This window comes from Vulpes vulpes, chromosome 3, assembly GCF_048418805.1.
Source record: "Vulpes vulpes isolate BD-2025 chromosome 3, VulVul3, whole genome shotgun sequence".
NCBI classification, from domain to species: Eukaryota; Metazoa; Chordata; class Mammalia; order Carnivora; family Canidae; genus Vulpes; species Vulpes vulpes.
Window position 1 is genome coordinate 39725857 of NC_132782.1, and position 24056 is coordinate 39749912.

General features: G+C 44.2%; 1 protein-coding gene and 2 pseudogenes across 5 annotated transcripts in view; 2 read left to right on the forward strand and 1 right to left on the reverse strand.

Annotated features, from left to right (window-relative positions):
• Positions 1-1970: 1970 nt before the first annotated feature.
• Positions 1971-2284, reverse strand: LOC112926636 (ATP synthase membrane subunit K, mitochondrial pseudogene; annotated as a pseudogene).
• A 9282-nt stretch (positions 2285-11566) lies between these two features.
• On the forward strand, positions 11567-13057 carry LOC112926635 (lysine-rich nucleolar protein 1-like; annotated as a pseudogene).
• Positions 13058-16043: 2986 nt separating this feature from the next.
• Positions 16044-24056, forward strand: part of LRRC31 (leucine rich repeat containing 31) — a 29015-nt gene continuing 21002 nt past the window's right edge. The window contains exons 1-3 of one of the 5 annotated variants that reach the window (XM_072752244.1): positions 16044-16297; positions 17211-17463; positions 23104-23247. In XM_072752244.1, coding sequence (XP_072608345.1) covers positions 17274-17463; positions 23104-23247 — 334 coding nt within the window. In that variant the 5' untranslated portion in view covers positions 16044-16297; positions 17211-17273. Of the gene's footprint in view, positions 16298-16787; positions 16915-17210; positions 17464-23077; positions 23248-24056 lie in introns of those variants that run through there. The other 4 variants (XM_026007693.2, XM_072752243.1, XM_072752242.1 and 1 more) reach the window with 4 other exon arrangements.

Here is a 24056-nt window from a genome sequence, read left to right on the forward strand (position 1 = left end):
TAACCTTAGTTAATGATTAACCCTGAGGCAAAAGGGTAAATGCTTTAATGAAGAAGTAAGTAAAGAAGTTAAAAGAGTTTTTTGGGGGTGAGGCTGTTGTGTCTCTACTTGAGCATGAAGACTTGTTTCTTTGGGGACCTGGAGGAGGAAAAGCCAGTGCAGAGTGTGTTAAGGAGGGCAATGGTGGTTCATTCCTTCTGGGGACCCCCTGGGGAAATGTGTAAAACACCCTGAGAATTGTCAGCCCAGGAGACAGAGGAGGGGAGCATGCATCCGCAGCATGTCCCCCAAGACTCCCCCTTGGCTGAAGTTTGCCGCAGGGGTGCTGACTGCCCTATGCGTTCAGGCTTGCACCCACAGAATAAGCTGGGCAGCTTCCTCCAGCATCTTTCAAGAGGGAAGAGCCCTTGAGTTCAGCCCAGGCAGTGCTGACAGGTTCGGTCTGCGCAGGCCTGATTGTTGCAGAAAGATCCAGGGCAGCTGTGGGCTGATTTGGATATTAATCCCAATGCTGGACTTCCCAGAAGACGTAGAGTTTCTGGATTCTCAGGAGCAGTTATGACCTGAGGGCGACCCGACCTCAGGACTGAGATGACTGGACCGATTGGAGGCCACCGCTGGGCTGAGTCCCCTGCTTTTAGTGTTGCTCCTCAGGTGTTGGCAGCATCTCCCCGCATCCACTGGTGGTGAATGTTCTCTCCCCACCACCGTTGCTGATCATGCTCCTCTCTCTCCTCTCTCTCAGGCTCTCCCTAGGGAAGCCCAGGCCTAGGGGGGAGACCCATGCTCCACTTGCTGAGACCTACCACCCTCCCCAAGCCCAGATCACCGTCCACACACCCCAGAGACCCTGACCACACGACCACCACGTGGCACTTTCTTGCCTCTGCACTTCTTTTTAGTGCCTCGCCACTGAGTCTGTGTTTAAGTATCCATGGCCATGAGTTTAGGTGACACTTGGAGGGTTTGTTTCATCTTGTTTCCTCAGCTGGAGTTAGTTCCTTGAAGACAAGAGCCATCAAATGTATTTCTTCGTACCTCTCAATACCTGGTAAAGGAATTATAGGTAACAGATGCTCAATAAATGTGTGGCCGACTGTTGAGGCAGGCCCCGTTCTGCAAAAGCCCCAAGAACAGCTAATTTCAAAGCAAATGAATGAAAGCAACAGTACACCCAGGGTTCATGTGTAACAAAGGGACTCAATCTGCTTGTCCTCGTTAAGGCAGTGAATAGATGATGAGCCAGCTTGGGTAAGCAAATTCTGCTATTGACCTAAAGTTCATTTTCACAGGGACATTTCTGGTAAAGCCCTGAGCTTAGGACTGCCAAGATGTGAATGCACATTAGCCAGTGGAGAACATAACAATAAAAGTGAAACGGGAAAAATGTGCCTTAGAACAAAGAACTCAATGTGCTTGCTTCAGGAAGCAAAACTCAAGCCACTACTTACAGACTAATCAGTACTTCTCCCTATCCCAACCTCACGTTAGGTTAGCCTCTTGGGTAGGGAGCTGCAACAAGCCGGTATTTGCAGTTGTCCCATCCCCGATCACCCTTTTTGTTTGTTTGTTTTATAAATTAATTTTTATTGGTGTTCAATTTACCAATATACAGAAAAACACCCAGTCACCCTTTTGAATGCAGATGGCCTTGTGACGTGCTTTGGCCTAGGAAATGTTCACGGAAGGGAAGCCTGTCCCTCCCGGACAGCAGCATTTAGGAACTTGTGGCCAGTTCTGCAGGCTGCCTTCCCTTGCTGCAGCAACCTGGGAGCAGGTATTGAGATAGAGATGCAACAAAATTGAGGAAGATGGAGCACATTCACTCAAACTAGAGAGCACCGGCCACGTGCAGAGCGCGGTGAGACCCTGGGACTATGCGAGCACACAAGGCTAAGTCTCTGCCTGCATGAACTTTCTTGTCTACGGGGCAGACATCTATTTTTAACTTGCCCAAATCAGTCTTTTTTTTTTTTTTCCAGGTTCATAATTTATTGTACAAATTGAGTATCACATGATGAGTTGACATTAGCTTCTCCAAGCATGGGAACTTAACAGATGAGGTCCAAGTTAAAGTCCATTTATGTTGCTTCCATAGCTGGTGTTTTCTTAGACCTTAATTTGAAGTATAAAATCATCAAGGCAATGCCTCCATATGTGGCCAATACACAATTCATTCTACCTGTGAGAGTATAAGAGTTGAAATATTTTTTGATGCCAGTGAAATGGAATTGGGCATCAGTTTCTGGACCTGCCATGATTTCAATCTTGCAAAAGGTAGCAATTCCACCCCAAATCAGTCTTTTAATTCTGGCTGTGACTCATTACGAAGGGAGATGGAACATGTCAAGAGAGCACATGACATGAGCAGCCTGAGGTCTGAGCTTTGATGGCAGGATTGATTTAAGAACAAGTAGGAGGTATCAGTTAAAGAATGTTCCAGACTGGGGGTCTGAGGCAGAGAGGGGCATAGGGAATCTGACTAAGGAAAGGCCAGCACAGCTGGACAAGAAAAAGTGAGGGAGCGGTCCATCAGGCCTGTGAGACACACTGGATGGGCCATATGGGCTTTGTTGAAGATCTCAATAACTTCTTCTAAATTTATCTGGGTATTCTTGAAACACACGATCACGCGGCACCCTCTGTAATCCTTGTGAAGTGGCGCTGCGTCCCTCCTTGTTGGGAGTCTCAGAACCAAGTTGGGAGACTGAGCGTGTCCTCTTGTCCTGAGTTCCCCGAGGGGTGTCTCCTGCTGCTTCGGAGGTTGCCATCACCTCCTCCCCTCTGGGGTATCCAGCCCCATGGCTGGGCAGGGACCAGCATCAGCTCTGGCTAGACTGGTAGAAAGGCATTAGGTACAGGTATTAAGCTGCTTATGGAGTCATGGAGAAACGGGTTCTACACTGTGTTTCTAGGAAGAAACTAAAGCCACCCCATGTGACTGGCCCACCAAGAAGGCTGCTGGCCTGTCACCATGAGGATGTGGCCCATGGAGCTGTGACAGCTGCTGGCTTGAAACCACATGCATTAGGAAACCGGGTGTCACATGACCTGCCCCTCTGCCCAGGTACCTCGCTTGCAGATTCAAGGCTGCCACAAGCACGAGGGATCGCCAGGCCCTAGACCCCATCCAGAACCCAGCATCAGGGGAGGCTGGGAGAAGTCCTTAGACGTTTGTAGCCTCAGGGTGTCTGGGTGGCTCAGTCGGTTAAGTGTCTACCTCTTGGTTTTGGCTCAGGTCCCAATCTCAGGGTCCTGGGATCGAGCCCCCAAGTGGGGCTTCACACACAGCATGGAGTTGGCTTGAAATTCTCTCTCCCTCTCTCTCCCAGCTTGCACGCACATGTGCGTGTGCTCTCTCTCTCAAAAATGAATACGTCTTTTAAAAAAAAAGAAACAAAAAAAAGGTTTGTAGTCTCTGCAGTGTGGAAAAAACTGCTGGAAGAGGGTTGAGGGAGATTCTGAGTGTGCCAATCGTGGTGCTCCTGATGCCACATCTCAGAGGAACCGAAGTTAAACGAGAGCCCTGCTTTCGAAAGCCTTCCAGCTCTCACTGCAGCTTTTGCAAACCCTATACTTCTCTGCATTTATTTCATGCAGAATTAACTCCTGGGTCATAAGTTTTTGTTTCCCAGTTTCTTCGGGGATATCTTTGTCTTCTGTGTGACCGACCTCCTCTTCTGATTTAGGAACAACCTGCTCTTTATTAGTAAGGTTCATCTCAGGGTGGCAGGGAGAGCTCCTAGGTGGGTTAATCCAACCAGGAGCCCTGTAAATTCTATGCTGCAGTTTGGGGGCTTTGCTCACCTGGATGTGCCCTATGACGAGAGAACCTACACCTAAACCCTTAAGTTCAACATTACTCTCTGCATTTTTAAGCACACACAGTAAAAATTCAGCACTCCTTTTGAGTCCCCAAGCCTGTGTCCAGTCCCACTGTCTGGCCCGGGCACACCTACCAGGTCCACCGCTGCAGCAATGGAATGGCACACGTGGCTTCTGCAGAGTGACCTCTTTCAGATCCTTGGCGGCTTCTTGGACATGCATGCCCTCGATGGCCTGGGCACTTTTGCATGTGTTCTTAAGGTCGACACAAAGGCTTGAACCTCTTGACTTGCATGATTTTGTGGGGTTTTCTGGGTCAAGTGAATAATGAACCATTTTCAGAGGTCACTCCAGGCTGCTTCGGGGAAGCTAAAACCCTACAAGGGGGGCATCTGGTACTACACGTCTTATCTTTCAGTCTTTTCTCCACCAAGAGTAAAGCCACCGTATTTCTCCATTTCTTCTGCATTTCGTTAAAGCATATGCCCTTCTGTTTATCTGTTCCTTCTGTTAGGAACGTTAGATGCTGCGAGAGGACAAGGTCATCACAGGTGAGCTTTGTCCGAACTCAGCACTGTGTAAAGTACACACACATGCGTGCCATACAAATGTTGTTTGTCTCATTAAGTTCCTCTGTAAGGCAGTGGCTCTGGGCTGTTTTGAGAAGGTTTACAAGGGAGCATAAGGAATGCAGTTGGTATAAGCCACATGGAGCCTCTAGCTTCAGGACCCGAGCGGGGCGGATGTTTCAAACCTTCCTGGACCTATATTATTTGCTGTGACTAATGGGCAGTGTTTCTACACTAACTATCTTTGCATTTTCCTTACCTTAAGCTGATTTCATCATCAGGATATGTCTAGATAGACCGTTGATGCTTGCGATTTTGTGTGACTTTTAATATTTTCCTGGTGTTGGACACAGAGGAACTGTCAGACTATTGTCCAAAGTGATTGATTGTGCCCCCCCAAAAAAAACAAACCCCAAAACAAAAAACAAAGCAAACAAAGCAGTTGTGCCATTTCCTGTTCCCATCAGCAGTGTGTATGAGGGTTTTGAATTCTCCACATCCCCTGACTTTTTGATTCTAACCGCTCTACTGGATGTGAAGCAGTATCTCATTGTAGTTTGGATTTGCATTTCCCTGGTGACTAATGATGTTGTGTGTCTTTTCATGAGCTCATTGGCCATCTGTCTTTGGAAAAATGTATATTCAGATTATCTGCCCATTTTAAATTACCAATTGGGTTAGTCTTTTTATTATTGAGTTCAAACAGTTTTTATATGTTCTAGATATAAGTTTCTTATCAGCCAAATGATTTACAGTTATTTTCTCCCATTCTGTGGGTTTTTTCACTTACTGATGTCCCTCAGGGCTCAGGAGTTTTAAATTTTGATAAAGCCCAAATGATCTACTTCTTCCCTTTGTTGCTTTTCTTCTTGGGTTTTGGGTATCATACCTAAGAATTGGCAAGTCAAAGGTCTCAAAGGTTTACTCTTATGTTTCCTTTTAAGAATTTTATGGCTTTGCCTCTTACATTTTTTTTAAAGATTTTATTTATTTTATTTTTTATTTTTATAATAAATTTATTTTTTATTGGTGTTCAGTTTGCCAACATACAGAATAACACCCAGTGCTCATCCTGTCAAGTGCCCCCCTCAGTGCCCGTCACCCATTCACCCCCACCCCCCGCCCTCCTCCCCTTCCACCACCCCTAGTTCGTTTCCCAGAGGTAGGAGTCTTTATGTTCTGTCTCCCTTTCTGATATTTCCTACCCATTTCTTCTCCCTTCCCTTCTATTCCCTTTAACTATTATTTGCTTCAGTGTGGATGGAACTGGAGGGTATTATGCTGAGTGAAATGAGTCAATCGGAGAAGGACAAGCATTATATGTTCTCATTCATTTGGGGAATATAAATAAAGATTTTATTTTTAAGTAAACTCTACACCCAACATGGGGCTCAAACGTACAAAGCCAAGATCAAGAATCACAAGCTCTATCAACTGAGAGAACCAGGCCCCCGCTACCTCTTACATTTGAGGTCTTTGACATGGATGGAACTAGAGGGCATTATGCTAAGCGAAATAAATTTGTCAGAGAAAGACAATTATCATATGATTTGGCTCATACGTGGAATTTAAGAAACAAAGCAGAGAAGCACAGGGGAAGGGAGGGAAAAATAAAACAAGATGAAATCAGAGAGGAAGACAAATCATAAGAGACTCTTAATCATAGGAAACAAACTGAGACTTGCTGGAGGGGAGGGAGTGGGGGATGGGGTGACTGGGTGATGGGCAGGAAGGAGGGCATGTGATGTAATGAGGACTGGGTGTTATATGCAACTAATGAATCACTGAACTCTACCTCTGAAACTAAAATATATCATATGTTAACTGACTGAATTTAAATAAAAATTTTAAAAAATTAAAAAATAAACTAGCTGAACCACACACACACAAAACATGTTAGGTCTTTGATTTATTGAAGTTAATTTTTGTAGTGGTGTGAGATGAGGGTCCAATCTCGGTCTTCTGCATGTGGATACAGTTGTTCCAGCACCATTTGTTGAAAGAACCCCTCTTTCCCATTGAATATTCTCAGCACCTTGTTGAAAATTAATTGACCATAAATAAGTGGGTTTATTTCTGGACTCTCAATTCTATTCCATTCATCTATGTGTCTATTCTTATGCCAGTACCACACTAGCTTGATATTGTTACTTTGTAGTAATTTTTGAAAAGGGGAAGCAAGGGTCCTCCAACTTTGTTCTTTTTCAAGAGTGTTTTGGCTATTTTGGGTCCTTTGAGTTTCCATACGAATTTTAGGATCAGCTTATTAATTTCTACAAAGAAGCAAGCTGGGATTCTGAGGGTGATTACATTGAATCTGTAGGTCAGTTTGGGGAATATTATCATCCTAAAATATTAGGTCTTCTAATCCTTGGAAACAGAACATCTTTCCACTTATTTAAATGTTCTTTAATTTTTTCAACAACGTTTTATAATTTTCAGAGTATAGGTTTTACGTTTCTTTTGCTAAATTTATTCCCAAGTATCTTATTCTTTTGATACTATTATAAATGGAGTTGTCTTAATTTTCATTTTTGGATTGTTCATTGAACAGAAATTCAGTTGATTTTTGTATATTGATCCCACGGCTTTGACAAACTTGTTTCATACTTCTAACAGTTTCTAATTATTGCTGTAATTTATTTTTTTAATGTTTCAAGTTTTTATTTAAATTCTATTAGTTAACATATAGTGTAATATTAATTTCAGGAGTGGAATTTTGTGATTCATCACATAACACCCAGTGCTCATCGTCACAAGTGCCCTCCTTAATCCCCATCACCCATTTAACCCATCCCCCTTGACATCCTCTCCAGCAACCCTCGGTTTGTTCTCTATAGTTAACAATTGCTGCAGTTTAAAATTTACCTTCTGTTGTACTTATTACTAATTCATGCACAGATTCTGGTAGAGCTTCAAAACTCCCTCCAGTAGGGTCAGATAAATCAGAAATCATTCCTGCCCCAATTGTGTTGTTGTTGTTTTATTAACTGAAATATCCCTCTTTAAATCCTCTGTTTTTGACCACTAATGGACTGGTTGACCCTAAACCTAGTGCCTGTCATTCTGGGATTTCCCTTTGAAAATATCTTGGGACTTTTTCCTTTCTAGATCCCATGTTTTTCTTTATCTTGGCTAATTGCCTCATTTTTGTGGAGCTGCTAATCCATTGGCTTCCTGAGAAAATGTACATGAAGGGAAACTTTTTTGAGACTTAATTTGTTCTAAGAGCTCTATCTCTTACCTTCCACAAGACGGGTTACTTGGGAATATAGAAATCTACATTGGAAATTACTTCCCATAGAGTTTTGGAGACACTATTCTATAGTCTTATAGCTTTTAAGGTTAATGGGAAAAATCCAATGCCGGTTTGAGTCCTGATCTTCTTTATGGACCTGCTTTTCCTCAATAGTAGCTTTTAGGATCTTTTATTAGTCATTGTTTAGAAATTTTGGGAACAAGTACTTTGATACAGGTGTTTTCTTCATTTTTTTGAGGACTACTTGGGAGGCTATTTCAATGTAGAAACTCATACTGGAAAATTTTATTTATTTGCTTTTTATTTTTCTGTCTTTCTGGAGAGAAGGGACTGTTATTGATAGTTTTACCTGCAGCTATTTCTTTTTAGTTTTTTCCTATAATACAGAAACCACACTCGGTTATACTATAGTTGCCATTTCTTTTTCAGAGGTTTCATAATTGATTATTCATGATGTTAGAGCACACAACCATTAAATACTTGGTCTCCCTTAAATATATCAATTATTCTTAGAACCACAGGTAAATATATTCAGTGATTCACATCAGTTTGTCCTTATGCTGATGTCACTTCCATTACTTTTGTTGTCTAAAGATTATTCTTTAGATGAAGATCCCCAGGAAGAGTTCATGGCAACAGTATTCCCTTATTCTTAAATGTTCATAGCAGTTTCCTGCAGAGGTCAGCTTGACTAATTATAGAACCCTTGGCTTATTTTCTTCCTTGTGTATTTTAAATATGTACCCTAGTATCTGGGAAAAAATAGCAAACTATTGTTGAAAAGTCTGCTGACAGTCTTATTACTTTCCCTTACAAATGGCGTGGACTTTTTGCCTTTTATTTCTTTTTAAAGCTCCTTTGTCTTACTCTATTATGTCTTGGTGTTATCCATTCCTGGTAGATTGTCCTAGGTATGCTCTATGCCATTTAAATATGCCAGTTTAAGTTTTAGTTCAGAAATAGTTTCACGAGTTAAAGGCTTTAGTATTTGTTTTGGGTTTCTTCTTCACGGAATCCCCTTATACAGATGTTGCTTTGTCTTTGCATATCATCTATTTACATCTCTCACTTTCTTTCTTATTTTTTTTTTGAAATATAGGTCACTTTTAAATATCTGCAAATTCTTTTATACTCCTTCCTTCAAGAGGTAGAACCTAATTTCCCTTATCTTGTGTGAGGGCTGGACTCAGTGACTTACTTCTATGAATAGAATATGATGGAATGGATGGTGCATGACTAGATCACCACAGGCCTCACAGCTTTCCACTTGCTCTCACTCATGACCCATGTGTTCTGGCAAGCTGGCTGCCATTTTGTGAGGACACATCAAGCAGCCCTATGAAGAGGCCCGCATGGTGTACCTTAAGAGAGGAAAGTGGGCCAGGACTGCTCCCCTAGCTGAATGGCTTTTCTATTATTATAAAGAGTTAAACAATATTGCCTTATGCTTTCTGAAAATACCTTTTCTGCCTCCTCCCCTACTGTACCTGGAGTTTCTCTTGCCTTTTCCCATGGTTTCTTTGTGCTGCTCCATGTAGATTCCACCCTAGCAGCCTCTCCTCTGAGAGGGACTTTGTCCTGCAAAAGAGATTCCATTGGTTAGTGCTGAGTCTTAATAGGGTCTAGACTGTCCCATACAATCTAACTTTTCCTTTGCCTTCACCCTCAGGATCACCTTTCCAACTCCTTTCCCATTGCTCCCAAAAGAGCTTAGTTAGCTTTTTCGGCTTGCTTTCTTTTTTTCTTTCTTTCTTTCTTTCTTTCTTTCTTTCTTTCTTTCTTTCTTTCTTTCCTTCCTTCCTTCTTTTTATTTATTTACTCATGAGAGACACACAGAGAGAGGCAGAGACATAGGCAGAGGGAGAAGCAGGCTCCCAACAAGGAGCCTGATGTGGGACTTGATCCCAGGACCCCAGGATCATAATCTGAGCCAAAGGCAGACACTCAACCACTGAGCCACCCAGGCATCTCAAGAGCTCAGTTAGCATTCTACACTAAGTGGGGACATTTGGATTTGGGGTTAAGTACCTTTAGAAGTTTGATTATGAGTTTCCTGGTGCTCAGTGCCACCAGAAGATCCTTTCTCTGCCTGCTTTCTACTGTCTCCTGCCACTTGGTGATCTTATGTGGGTCTTGTTGCTGCCAGTTAGTTAGCCCTCTCCTTGTTCTTAAGAATTCACAAGATACCTTATTACTTTTATAGCAGGTCACCATTGTGCATTTTTGGTGGTGGTGGCTCTCGTTGGAGGATAAGGTAGATTCAAAATGATACCCACTTTACTCTCGCACAGAAAGTATCACATTTTTCATTTCTAGAAGTTCTTCTGTTCTCTGGATTTTCCCTTTCTTAACACATTCTGGTTCTTGGTTTATGAACTCTCCATCAACTCTTAACTAAGTATAATAGTGATTTTTAAAAAATCTTTTATTCTCCCTACATGGTGCTTATTTTCTCTAAGTTACCTTTTTCTTATTATTTCTGCATCTCATTTTCACGTCAGTCTTACCTCCACTATCTTGAGATCTGTGGCCTTCAAAGCATATATAGAGTTAGGCAATTTTTCAGGAGCTCTGTGTATATCTGTAGGACTTCTCAATCAGTGAGCATCTCTGTAATTGCCTGGCAGAGACAGATCCTGCCATATAGTTGAAAGATCCTGCACTGTCAGTATTGGTTTCTCCCAGATTGGTGTCCTCCTATGTGCTGCTATGGGGTGAGGGAAGGGAGGGGCCAGCTTGGTTGCCAGTGTGTTCTTAGAAGAACTGAAGGGGGAATAGGGAGGGGTCTCTGGGCTCAATATACAGACTTTACTTAACTTCCCTATCCAATAAGATACTCATAGCGTGACCAGTGTCTGAGTCCAGATCCTCTATGTTTCATCCTATCCTGGAAATAAACTATCTTTTACCATGGTGGGGGAGAGGCCATCTCTTGTCTGCCCTGGGGTGAGAAATAAAATTTAGTTGTTTAATCTCTTACAAGTTGGGGCACCTGGCTGCTCTGTTGGCAGAGCATGTGACTCTTGATCTCAGGGTTGTGGTTTCAAGCCCCATGTTGGGTGTAGAGGTTACTTAAAAATAAAATCTTCCAAAAAAACTCCAAAAAACTTCTTACAAATTTTTAACTGATCACTGTTTTCAGTCCCAGCGCTACTCACCTCTTCCTTCAGAGTTGCCTGGTACAATTATTGGTTCATTTACTGAGTCTTTTGGGATACTGAAATTTTAAAAATTTGTTCCCCAACTCTTGTAGGCACTTACTTATAAAGTCAGCTAAATTCTTCCTTATGCTCTCTAGATTCCAAAATTTTGTTGGCATTTATCCAGTTCTCTTTATCCTTAGAGATTTATGAAGTGGGTTTTTTTAAATCCTCTAATTGTTATTTAAATGGGGTTCAAAGGAGGGCCGGCAAGTACAGGTTTATCTGCCATCCTTCTAAAAGAACTTTTGTTATCCTTTCAATAAATTCATTTTCTGCCTGTACTGAAAATAGTAGTATTAACAATAATGCTAGAAATAGATCTACAATAATGTGTTTTCTAGACAAGAGTTCTGAATAGGGCTGAACTAAGCCCATTGGATATAGAACGTAAGACACCGCATGCCACCATAATATTTTTAACAATTACCTAGGATTTTTACTCTATACTCATTAAAATATATTCAGACATGGGTTTAAAAAAATCCTATGAAAAAAAAAGGCAGCCTGGGTGGCTCAGCGGTTTAGCGCCACCTTCAGCCCAGGGTGTGATCCTGGAGACCCAGAATCCAGTCCCACATCGGGCTCCCTGCATGGAGCCTGCTTCTCCCTCTGCCTGTGTCTCTGCCCCACCCCCTCTGTCCCTAATAGATAAATAATCAAGTCTTTAAAAAAAAAATCATATCGGAGGTGGGGAAGATTGGCTTATGGAAATGATCACCAAAACCTACAAAGGAGACCTGGGCCTTGGGCTCCCAGAGAAAAAGAAGGAAAAGAAAAAGGTGGTCAAAGAACCAGAGACTCAATACTCAGTTTTAAACAGTGATTCTTATTTCAGTGAGATCTATTCCACAAGAGCCACATCCCCCTCGAAGAGTGTGGTCCTAGAGCAGGCATCTGAGATGCTATTAGTGAAGAAAAAGAAGAAAAAGAAGAAAAAGAAGAAAAAGAAGGGCCACGGCACCCTCTGTGAGGAGTGCCTAGAACCTGAGACTGTGTTATGTGCTGGAAGTTGTCCAGCGCCAGGAAGCAGGCTCTTGGTTCATCTGAGCTCCAAGGTGGGGAGAAGAAAAAGAAGAGAAAGTCCTTATGGCCTCTGGCCATGCCCCTGCCTCAAGAATGAAGAACCCCCCCCAGACCCCAGAGAGGATGAGGAGGTGACCAGAGTTGGCAAGAAACCCAAAAAACACAAGAAGGAGAAAAAGACCCAGGAGGCTACAGCCTCCTCAGCCAAAGACCCTTGGTTCTGTGAGTCTGGGGATGCTCTATACACTTGTTCAGTGGGGAAGGATGGCGAGGAGCAGGCAACCTCAGGGCAGAAACAAAAGCAGGGGAGCCCCAGAGAATGCAATGTGAAGATGAAAAAGAAATAGAAAATCCACCAGAAGGGAGATACTGCTCTGGGGCACCTTGAGTGCTCCAAGTCCATAGGGAGAAGCCCTAGGAAAGGAAGTAAGAAACCAGTCAAAACTGAGCCTCCAGAATATATCCCAATAGGACATAACCCCAAACCCCCTGCAAAGAAGAAAATGAAGTCCAAGAAAAAGAGCAGCCAGGGACTGAGGAACCAGCTCTGAAGAGGAATAAAAACAAGGGGAGAGAAGAGTAGCAGGAGAATCTTGGGAAGAAGAGCCTGACACAGACTTACTTAGAGGCGGTGTTGGAAAAGAAAGGCAACATGGATGAGGCACACATAGACCAGGTGAGGCGAAAGGCCTTGCAAGAAGAGATCTATTGTGAGTCAGGCAAAACCAGAAGTTTCTGAACCAAGGAAGTGGACAGGAACTCAGTTTGGCCAGTGGGATACTGCTGGTTTTGAAAATGAGAAACAGAAACTGAAATTTCTCAAACTTATGGGTGGCTTTAAAAACGTGTCCCCTTCACTCAGCCGCCCCCCTAACACAACTGGAAGGCCCAACGTGGGTCTCAACAAGAAGGCAGCCGATGCCCTGCAGCAGAACCTGCAGCAGGACTATGACCGGGCCATGAGTTGGAAGTACAGGCGTGGTGCTGGCCTCGGCTTCTCCTCCACTCCAGACAAAATCTTTGTATTGACAGGAATGCTTCCAAGTCCATCAAGTTTGAAGATTAAAGTCTACTGTCTAGTCCTTCAAAACAGCCAAAATTGCTTTTATTATTCAGTTATGCAGTTGGAAGCCATCTGACAACTGTCTCAAATCACACCTCTGCAGAGATTAAGGAAAACTATGTTCATGTGCTTAGATGAACTGGGGTCAGGGAGCTCATGTTTCAGAAGCCAAGAGAACATATGAGTGGCCGACACCTCCTATTTTCTGTATTAAGATTCCATCCCTGTTTGAAGACAGCATGTATAAATAATAGCTGAATTTGCTGAGTGCTTAGTATGTGCCAGGTACGTACTACTGTGTTTCCTTTGCATTAATGTAGTTAGTAATTATGAAATAGGTGCTATTATCCCCATCTTACTGATGAGGAAACTGAGGTTCAGGAATGTAGTGATAAAATTGCCTGGGTTCACTAAAAAAAAAAAATCACAAATTTAAAAATTTTTAAAAATCGTATCACACTTGTACATACATAAGGAAAAAAACAGAAATTAAAGTATTTCTAAAACTTCCTGTCATTTAGTGTTCTGAATGCTCTGAATCATACATAATAAATTTTAATTGTAAAAAACAACATAACATAAAAATTACCATCTTAACCACTTTTTAAAAAGGTTTAATTTTTAAGCAATCTCTACACCCAACTTGGGGCTTGAACCCACAACCCCAAGATCAAGAGCTGCATGCCCTTGCAACTGGGTCAGCCAGGTGCCCCCCATATTAACCATTTTTAAGGAGACAGTTCAGTAGTTTAAATATATGTTCACATTGTTGTGCAACTGATCTCCAGAACCTTTTTCTTTAGTAAAACTGAAACTCTGTACCCATTGAACAACTCCCCATTATGCCCCCTCTCTCTGCCCCTGGTAACCACTATTCTATTTTCTGCTTCTATGAGTTTGACTACTTCAGATACCTCACATAAGTGGAATCGTGCTGCATTTGTCTCTTTGCGACTGGCTTCTTTCACTTGGCATAGTGTCTTCGAGGTTCATTCGTGTTGTACCATGTGTCAGGACTTCCTGCTTAATGAAATAAATTTTGTGGAGAAATAAAAACACATCCTCTGTAACAAGCAACAGGGAAAACACGATTCACTCTGAAACACTGGATCAAAATGTTAAATAAGTGTTAAACCCAAACCTGAGGTCAGAAAAGACAGAAAAGTCATCTCTCACTTTGGCAAAAATTCAATAAATAAAACCAGCTTAGATGCAAGAGAAATAACATGCCAAATGTGTATTATCCTTGGGGTTTCATGGCAAGTAAACTTACTGGCAATATAGCAAATATCAAAAAATAACTGCTCGGTCAACGTTGTTAAGTTGAAGTGCCAGCCCTTAGTTTTCCCAAAGGGCTCTTAAGTGAATGTGTCTGAAGCTAGGAGCCCAGTTTTTAGCTGCCTGAGTCTGGTTGTTATGTTGTGATCTGCAAATTTCCCAGTTCCGTTTCTAGGCTTTGCCTTCACACCATAAAACCCAGCACAGGGACGAGGGGAAAGTGGTTGCTTGTGTAAGCCTGAATTGGTAAGGGAAGCTGCAGTACTTGTTGGAGTTGTATAGAGAGAGGAGTTTCCTGGACACATATTAGGGGGAAAAAAAAAAAAAAAGGATGTTTTCAGAGTGAGCGTGGTCACCTACTGCTTAGCCACTGTATGTTAAGACACAAATGCTTTCTGCTTGGCACTCACACGTCTGCTTGCTCCTTTTTACCTCCCTGGCTTCCTCCCTGTTGTTCCTTACCCTTGCCTTTCTTGTCTTTCTGCCTGCCTTCGGGTGAACTTCTGTTTCCTCTTCTGTCCCCTCGAGTCCTGAGTCCTGCGTCCTAGGTTGTGTCTCCCCACCCCACCCCACCCCAACAGAGGACCTGGAGGGGCCTCATGAGCTGACTGGAGTTCCACTTGGGTCAATCACCACATCCTGGAGCCCCATCCAGCAGTGTTTGCTTAAGACCTGGGAACTGATGTCAGAGCCTTTAGTGGGGGGAAAGTGAAACCACTTAGTGGGATGGCACTCCAGAGAATGGCTCTGTGTCAATCTCCAAAAGGTACAATTGTACAAAAATGACCACGGAGGTAAATGTTGGGTGGGGGCCGAGGACCTGCAAAAGGACAAGAACCCATGAGGTGATGGTGGAATCAGGATGGGGCAGCCGAGGTCTGCTGGTTGTGGCTGGGTTCACTGGGCAGTGGTCTTTTCTTCTTTGCCACCTAACCCACTGAGCCTTGGTCAGCTGTGGGGCTGCAGTGGGGGGCAACTGTCTAGTTCCATTGTTGTCTGTTCCTGGGTGAACCTGGCCTGCACCCTGCTCTAATTTGGAAAGAAAACATAGGGACACCTGGGTGGCCCAATGGTTGAGCATCTGCCTTTGGCTCAGGTCATGATTCTGGGGTCCTGGGATCGAGTCCCACATCGGGCTCCCCTGCAGGGAGCCTCCTTCTCCCTCTGCCTATGTCTCTGTCTCTCATGAATAAATAAATAAAATCTTTAAAAAAAAAAAAAAAGGAAAAGATAATGTAAAAAGAAAAAGATGCCAGATAGTGACTTCTAAAGTCGTACTCAAGGTGTATAGAATATTCCATCTCCCTGGCATGGAGGTGGGCTCTCCAAGGTCATGTATAGGAGCCCCTGTACAAAACATTCTTGAGTCATTCTAGGACATAGTATTACAGGAAGACCTATTTTATAGGGAAGAAGCCAAGAACATTGTAATTTCAAGGATATCTATTAGGCCCTGGCCCAAAGACAGCATCTAAATTTTATTAACAAAATCTAAAATTCCATTGACAGTTTATCCCCAGGTTAAGTATTCAACCTTCCCTTAAAATGTAAGCAAATCCCAGGAGGGACAAGAGATTGACCCTTAAGAATCTTTAGCCTCAAATCACACCAGACCTATTCCTCACCCGTCCCCTATGTCTTTTGCTCTAAATAAACCAGAATTCCCTGCTGGAGCCAACCCTTGGCTTTCTCCAGCCTTCACCCCTGCAGACTTTTGAGTTTGTTTTTTTTTCTTGCTGGGACACTCTTCCCTCTCTTCTCTCTTTTAACTAGCTCCCCCTTCTTCAAAACCCAGGTTCAAAGTCTGTTCTCCAAGGCAAGCAGAGTCCAACCGAGCCCTCCCTGACTACTTGGCTCTCTCCTCCCTGGTGGCCCTTGTGTGCTCTCTGGCTTACACGCCCAGCTGCCCACCAGGTTAAATTTCCATCAAAGACAGGAGCTGTGTGGAAGGAGCCACGATGTCCTTAGACAGATGAATGGAAAAGGAAGCTGTGGTCTACATATACAGTGGAACATTGCTCAGCCATCAGAGAGGATGAATACCCACCATTTGCTTCAACGTGGATGGAACTGGAGGGTATGATGCTGAGTGAAATAAGTCATCGGAGAAGGACAATCATCATATGGTTTCACTCATGTGGAATATAAGAAATAGTGAAAGGGTTATAAGGGAAAGGAGGGGAACTGAGTGGGAAAAATGAGAGAGGGAGACAGACCATGAGAGACTCCTAACTCTGGGAAACAAAGGGTTGTGGAAGGGGAGGCGGGTGGGGGGTTGGGATGACTGGGTGACGGGCTTGAGGAAGGCACTTGAGATGAGCACTGGGTGTTATACTCCATGTTGGGAAATCAAATTTAAATGGTAAAAAATGTAAAAATATTAAAACATAAAAAACAAAACAAAACAAATGACAGGAGCTGTGTCTTGTTCAACATCGAATCTCCCATCTAGCACAGTATCTGACCCGGAGCAGGTTCTGGTTATGGAGTGAGTGAATGTTTTACTGCCAATGTGTTTTTTTTCATGGGGTGGTGGTGGTGAGGGCCAGAGTGGAAACAGGGCAGATGCCAGGAGCAGTCAGTGAAGAGAGGAGGCTGGGCTCCCTGGAGGCAGACTCCCCCGGGTGATAGTTCTGCCAAGGGCCAAACAGTTGAGAGGCCTGCTGAATCCTCTTTAACTACCATCCCTTGAAGGTAACTGTAATTGGCTGCTGAAATTTCAAATGTATTGACACATTTGATGCATTTGCCAAAGTGGTTTTTAAGGACCTGTATCTCACACAATAAAATAGGGCAAAGTTAAAAACCGAGTTTGCTTTAGATTTGTATCTGCCACCATCTGTTGGTTCCCGGATCCTAGGTTATGTCATTCTTATTTTTACATTAAACATTACCAGAAAAAAAAAAAAAGGAAAGGAAAGGGGAAGATAAAAACTCATGTAGGGAAATTCTGATTTCACACAGGCTTGACAGCGTCTCTTTCTTCTCAGTGATCCTAGACACAGACGACAACAGGAAGATGTCTTACTGAGAAAGACCCCTTCAATTTGACCATGAGTCAAACAAGGAAGCAAAATTCCTCAAATGGAGAAACTAAACCCCGGACTTCATTTGTCAACAAATTCTTCAGGGGCTCAAAACTCACGAACTCCAAAGCTGGGAGCAGAAAAGAAACCAATGACCTTGAAACTACCAATTTCCAACCCAGCAACGATGCAAAGGAAACGACCACCTTAGATACTGGTAAACTTCTGACTTTATTTATTTATTTATTTATTTTTATTTTTATTTTTTTTAGAACAATCTTTTCCCCTAGAAAAGACCATCTGGGAGAAGCCAAACCTAATAGGACTCTCTATTTTAAGCATTCTAATCACTTTAAATACTTTGCTAATTTTCTTTTTAAATTATCAAAAATAATGTAACACTACAGGAAAGTTAGAGAAAATACCTTGTTTCCTTTCATTCTAACACAAATGATCACTTCTTCAAGATTCTTTTCAGTCTTTTGTTCATACGCACGCATTTGTGGTCCATCAGCCAATCAACAAACATTGAGCACCTACTGTATGCCAGCCACTGTTGTATTAGAAATGCAGCCACGAAAAACGGGGCCTCATGTATACGAGGAACCGAACACAAACATAATTTCAGTGTGATAAGTGATATGAAGAAAAATAAAGCAGGCTAAGGAGACAGAGAATGATGGATGGGCTATACTCCAGATGGAGAGTACGGGGAAGGAGTCTCTGATTTGGTGGCATTTGAGCAGAAATCCGAATAAAGTAAGCTGAGTAGAATGAATGAATAAAGCCAGTCACATAGATGTCGGGGGCAATAGCTTCCCAGGCAGAGGGAACTGTAAATGCCAAGGTCCAAGGTGGGACTGGGCCTGGCGTGCTTGGGAGTGAGCCCTTCCATGGTCAAGGGTGTTGAAGTAAGATGAGAAAGGATGAAGGCCAAGAGTAGTAGGACAAGTCACAGAGGTTTGTCGGGGCCAAAGTGGACATTTTTTGCAATTATAATAGCTTACAAATCCCTCTTGAGCTTACGTGGAACTCTGATCCCACTTCTAGAACATATTATTATACTGCTGCATCCCCACCTGGCAGGTATACAGAGAATGACATTCATGTGCCCAATTGTGACAGCTGCATAATACTCCATCCCATGCATTTGCCATAATTACTTAGGTTTCTTTTTGGTCCTTCAGTGAATATTTTTGTCTTCCCCTCCTGCTTTTTCCCTGCTTCACTGTATTTCAGCCCCCCCCCTTTTTTTAGTATAAATTTTTAGAACAGAGATGACAAATTCAAGGGTTAGGAAAAATCAATGTTGCCAAAGCTATGTGTCATATACAGCGTCATTACTATATTATCTGTGAGATTAAATGTATTTTTTAAACATGTTAAACTTTTTATGCAAACATACAGAGAAATAGAGAGAATAGTAGAAGGACTCCCCATGATCACCTCCCTCTAACAATTACCAACCCATGGTCAATCTTTTTTTTTTTTTTTTAAGATTTTATTCATCCATTCATGAAAGACACACAGAGAGAAAGAGAGAGAGAGAGAGAGAGACGCAGAGACACAGGCAGCGGGAGAAGCAGGCTCCATGCAGGGAGCCTCATGTGGGACTCGATCCCGGGTCTCCAGGATCACGCCCTGGGCTGAAGGCAGCACTAAACTGCTGAGCCACCCGGGCTGCCCCCCATGGTCAATCTTGTTTCATTTATACCTGCTCTCATTTCTGTCAAATTATTTGTATCAAATACCAAAAATAATATCGTTTTACATGAAAGTAGATTGAGTATATTTTAAATATATTTTGGAAATAGGAAGTTAAGGTCTACTTTAAAAAAAGAAAAGGACAACCTCTATCAGAAAATTGTTGATATTTGTTCTAAAGTAAGAATTGAACCTTCCGGAACATGGTTCGTGAATACCCACAATCATGATTAAATTAGCAGTGCAAGACCAGGCACTGGTTATCCCGGCTGGGCAACATCCCACTCAACCATGTTTATGGCTTCTCCATTTCCATTTTTCCCAAAATTCAGTGGCTCCTGGAGTCATGTTAATTTTGCCCCCAAATGGTTCTTGGAGCTGGGTCTTCCTCTTCGTTGCTCTTCTGGACTTCATTGTTTTTTTGCCTGGACCACTGGGACAGCCTCCTGACTGGTTTCTCCACTTCCCCCCTTGCCCTCTGGCCAACTTGTTCTCCACAGCGCCACGGGGTTCTCTTTCTAAGTCACAGACAGGATGTTTTTCACCCGCTTAAAATCTTTCCCTGAAGTCTTTCTTGCCTTGACGAGAAAGTCTCCACTCCCAAGTGTGGTCTTCAAGGTGTTTGCGATCAGGTGGATCTCTCTTCATGACCTCTGCCTCCCCCTAACCTCATGTTCACCCTCTACTCCTGACTTCAGATATACCTGCAGTTTCCTGAACTGGCCTTATTCTTCCTAAGGGGTTTCCTGTGCCTACAAAGACCTTCCCTCATGTCACCATCCTCCTCTCGCATCCCTCCCCCACTTCTCCCTCCTTCATGTCCACCCCACCTGGCTGACTCTTGCTCACCCTTAGGGTACGCTTCATGTACCCCTTTCTCTTACAAGCTTGCCAAGACCTGCCCATGGGGCCTGAGGTACTTACTGTTACTACCGTGTGTCACCATGCACACCCTCTGCACACTTCCACCACTGCACGTCCCCTCTGTCTTGTGAGTATGGCTTCCTTGTCTGTCTCTTCCATTAGATAGGTAGCTCCTTGAAAACAGGATCTTGTTATCTTGGTTCCTTGTACAGCACCACCCAGTTACAAACATGTAATAATGTTTTATGGAACCACTGGGATTCTTGGTCGTTTATAACCCAGATACCCGCCCTTATAGATTTGAGTTGGAAAAGAACTTAATGTGAGGATACTGCTTAGCTCACAGAATTGCATGGAGAAGGCAAAGGCTTGGCTCAGCAGGACAGCAGCCAGGAAAAGGCCCTGAATCACTCATCCAAACTGCTCACGTGTGAAAACTTTGAGCTCTCCATGGAGTGCCAGTCATCCTACCTCAGCCAACTGGTAGCAACTCTGTCTCAATTGTTTTATATCTTGAGCTGTGACATAAGCTATCCTTTGAAGAAAGGGTTTTATGTATAAAAAAAAAAGAAAAGAAAAGAAAAGAGAAATATATGGTCTATAAGGATGTGTCCAGGGATCTCATAAGTTGGCGCTCATATTTATACTCAGGCATCTGATAAAGGTTTATCATGTTGATTTTGGTGATTAAGGAGCTTTAAAGGTAATAATCATTCATTCAAGTATTTGTGCATTCAGTAAATATTTACAAAATACCTCTCATATAAAAGGCACTGCAGAGACCCATCTCCCTGGGAGGCCCCAGTAAATGAGAAATGAACCAGGCGGGAATTATATAGTCTCTTTTATAGACGAGTAAACCAAGGCTCAGAGAAGTTAAGTGACTTGCTCACCCGAGGGACCCATGATTTGAGCCAGATCTTCCATGTGCACTGAGATTTGCCAATCATGGCAAACGTTACAGAGCACCCAAGTCGGATGTGGTCTGAGGAGATCCCTGAATCTGTCAATTGGTAGGTCACTGCTGGTGACCTCTGAGAAATTATTTGTTTGGACCGGTGAATGCGGTCACCAGAACATAGAGGGTTAATTGGTGAATGTGGTGAAGGGGGCCCAGCAAGTACAAACCACTGTTTCCAAACATCTGACAGTAATCATTTCCTAATGACAGACAAAACAGTAGCTTGAGGAGAAAACAAAGACGCTTTAGTGAGGCTGGAACTTGAGCTTGATTGTAGGTTGAGCCTATGGAGATAAAAAGCTGGAAAACAGAAGACAGAAACCATCCAGTACCATGTGGAGAGATTTTTTTTTTTAACACAAATATTTAAACATACACCCATCCATATAATGGGCTTTGGAGCAGACTGTCCTGGGTTCAAATTCTGACTCTGCTACTTCCTAATTAACAGTCGTTCTGTCTCAGGTTCCAAATCTATGAAATAGTGTGATTGTGACTGCTTGCATTAAGTTCACAGAAAATGCCCTGTTCTCACTGGCCGTGTAAGAGTATGTTACCCACCCTTCACCCCCAAAACCACCACCCTCTTGGGCTCTACCCAAAATTAGAGTTGCCAGATAGAACACATGCAGTATTTGGAACAGACTTTTACTAAGCAATGATTCCTTGTTTACTTGAAGTTGAAATTTAATTGGACAGGCTGTTTTTGTTTTTCCTACATCTGGCAACCCTCCCCAACACAAAATTACGTCTGTTGTGTCCAGTGCACGATACAGATGGAAGGCCCGAGGGAAGAGGTAAAACGGTGGGTGGTGCTGCCTCTTACTGGCAGACTGTGGCAACACCAGCCACCCCTGCAAAGATGTGCACCCTGAAGGTGTTTCCTGAAAAATAGCCAGCCACCAGGACACCCTGGGAGGAGAGGTAGAGTTTTTATTACTCCCTAATATTTAAGTCAACATGGATTACTACTGAAATCCCCCTATTAATTTTCTGTGGTTCTTAGTAGATTTCTTTTTTTAGCTGTGTGGTGCTGCCCTTTGTCAGGGTCAGGAGAGTATCACTGCACATTCGGGCTGACGTTTTCATGTTGAATTCCAGTATATTCTTTTTTTAAAATATTTTATTTATTTGAGGAAGAGAGACAGAGACAGAGACAGAGAGAGAGAGGACACAAGGGGAGGGAGAGGCAGAGGGAGAGGGAGAAGCCAACTCCCTGCTGAGCAGGGCCCCAGCGCCCCAGGGTCATGACCTGAGCCAAAGGCAGACCCTTAACTGCTGAGCCCCCCGGGTGCGCCCCCAGTTTATATATTTTATATGTTTTAATTGTACATTTTCATCTTCAAAACCTCCTTGAAGTTACTGTCAGTACCTGCAGGTTCATCTTTCCTTACAAAACTGTGATGTGTCTTACATGTGTCTTACGTGCCGGCTGGTGGAGTAGGAGGCGCACTGGCGCGTAGCAGGTGCTCAGCGCGAGTGAGGCTTCCCCTGCCCGATGCCGCCGGCCGTGGAGCGCTGCACCCAGAGGTCGGCGAGGGCCGCCACGTGGTCTCCAACAGCAGGAAGGCCCAACGAGGCTTTCTTTTTTCTTTTTTTAAAGATCTACTTATTTATTTAGTCATGATAGACATAGAGAGAGAGAGAGAGACAGAGACAGAGAGGCAGAGACCCAGGCAGAGGGAGAAGCAGGCTCCATGCAGGGAGCCCCATGCAGGACTCAATCCCGGGTCTCCAGGATCACACCCTGGACCAAAGGCAGGTGCCAAACTGCTGAGCCCTCCAGGGATCCCCCCAGTGAGGCCTTCTGAGCGCGTGCTCCAGCAGGGACGGAGACACCCCCCTCCCGCACCCCTCTTCCTGGGCCTGTCAACGGAACGGGGCAGGGGACAGGCAGCTGTCACCGGCTCCCTGTGGCAGCTGGGGCTCCCTGGCAGGGATCGCAGCGCCTGCCCTTCTTCCCCTGTTTGGTCAAATGCCTGCGATCCCCATGTCAGCAGGTGCCAGACGCATCTGTGTGTCTGGCGGGGCGCTGGGCCTCGAGGCCGTGCTGCCCAGTGTCCCCCTCTGGCCGGGACCCGGCGCCGCCCCCAGGCCAGGAGGCCAGGCCACAAAGGCAGAGCCCCTGAGCTCCTCGGGTCCTCCATGGGCAGAGGCCGGGTGGAGGGGTCAGGCCCAGCTCCCGGAGGCAGGACAGGGCACGTGCGGCCTCCGGGGGCTGCTCCTTGCCCTTCTGGGTGACCTTGCAGAGGGTTGGCCGGCGCTGTCCTGCAGCCTTAGTGCGTCCCCCTGCCGTTCACAGCCTTGTCCTCCGCTCTCACCGTGCAGCTAAGCCTCTTCCCCCAGACACCGCGCCGGGATCCAGGATGGAGAAGAGCGAGCTCTTGCCGCCCCAGCTGGGCCCGACGGCCGCGGACCAGAGTCTCGATCTGAATAACCGCGGACTGACACCCGGGGACCTGAGGGCAGTGGGTCTGTATGCAGTGGGTCTCTCCCTGGGTGGAGATAAGCAGGCAAATCACACTCATTACCCGCCGGCCTTGCAAGGTCTGCAGGGCGGCTCCAGAAGGCTCAGGGATAGCAGCTGGGCCACTTATATTTTTAAAAAATTAAAACAAAAAACAAGTCAACTGATCCTTCCTCAAGCTTCAAAGATTTGGGCTTTTAGGAGGAAAGTTAATTTGTGGGTTCTTCCTGAGGACTTTGCCCCCCATGTGGATTGCTCCTTACTCCCTGGAAAGCATCTGTCTTGCCTACGAGAGAAACTCATGCAACTCACCCCTAAAGCTGAGCCCACGCCCCCGGGAATGTACAGGGGCGTCGTGCTCAGTTACCTGTGGCATGAAAGTGGAACTACCAGCAATTATCGCTCACGACTTTTGTACTCAAAAGCGTAACCAGCAATTGTCACACGCCAACAGGACTCAGGTTGTGAAGACCAGACCCCCCTCCCCACACAACTACTGCCACCTTTCGTTTCCCTTTTTCTCAGATACCTTAAGTCTTTCATGAGGCTGGATGGGTCCACCAACGCAGAGTTACCAAAAGAACTGAATTGTGAGGGAGGGGCCCGTGACTATTTTAACTAAAATCCATGCCATTGTGTTTTGGGCAATTCTCTTAAGAGAAACGCTAACCATGCCCGTGTTTCCAGATGCCCGTGTGTCAGAATTACTAGCAGAACTTGTGGAAATGCAGGCACTTGTGTTCAACCCAAACCACCGACTTGGGGTCTCTGAGAGCGGGCCCCAGCAATCTTGGTGTTTTTTGTTTTTGTTTTT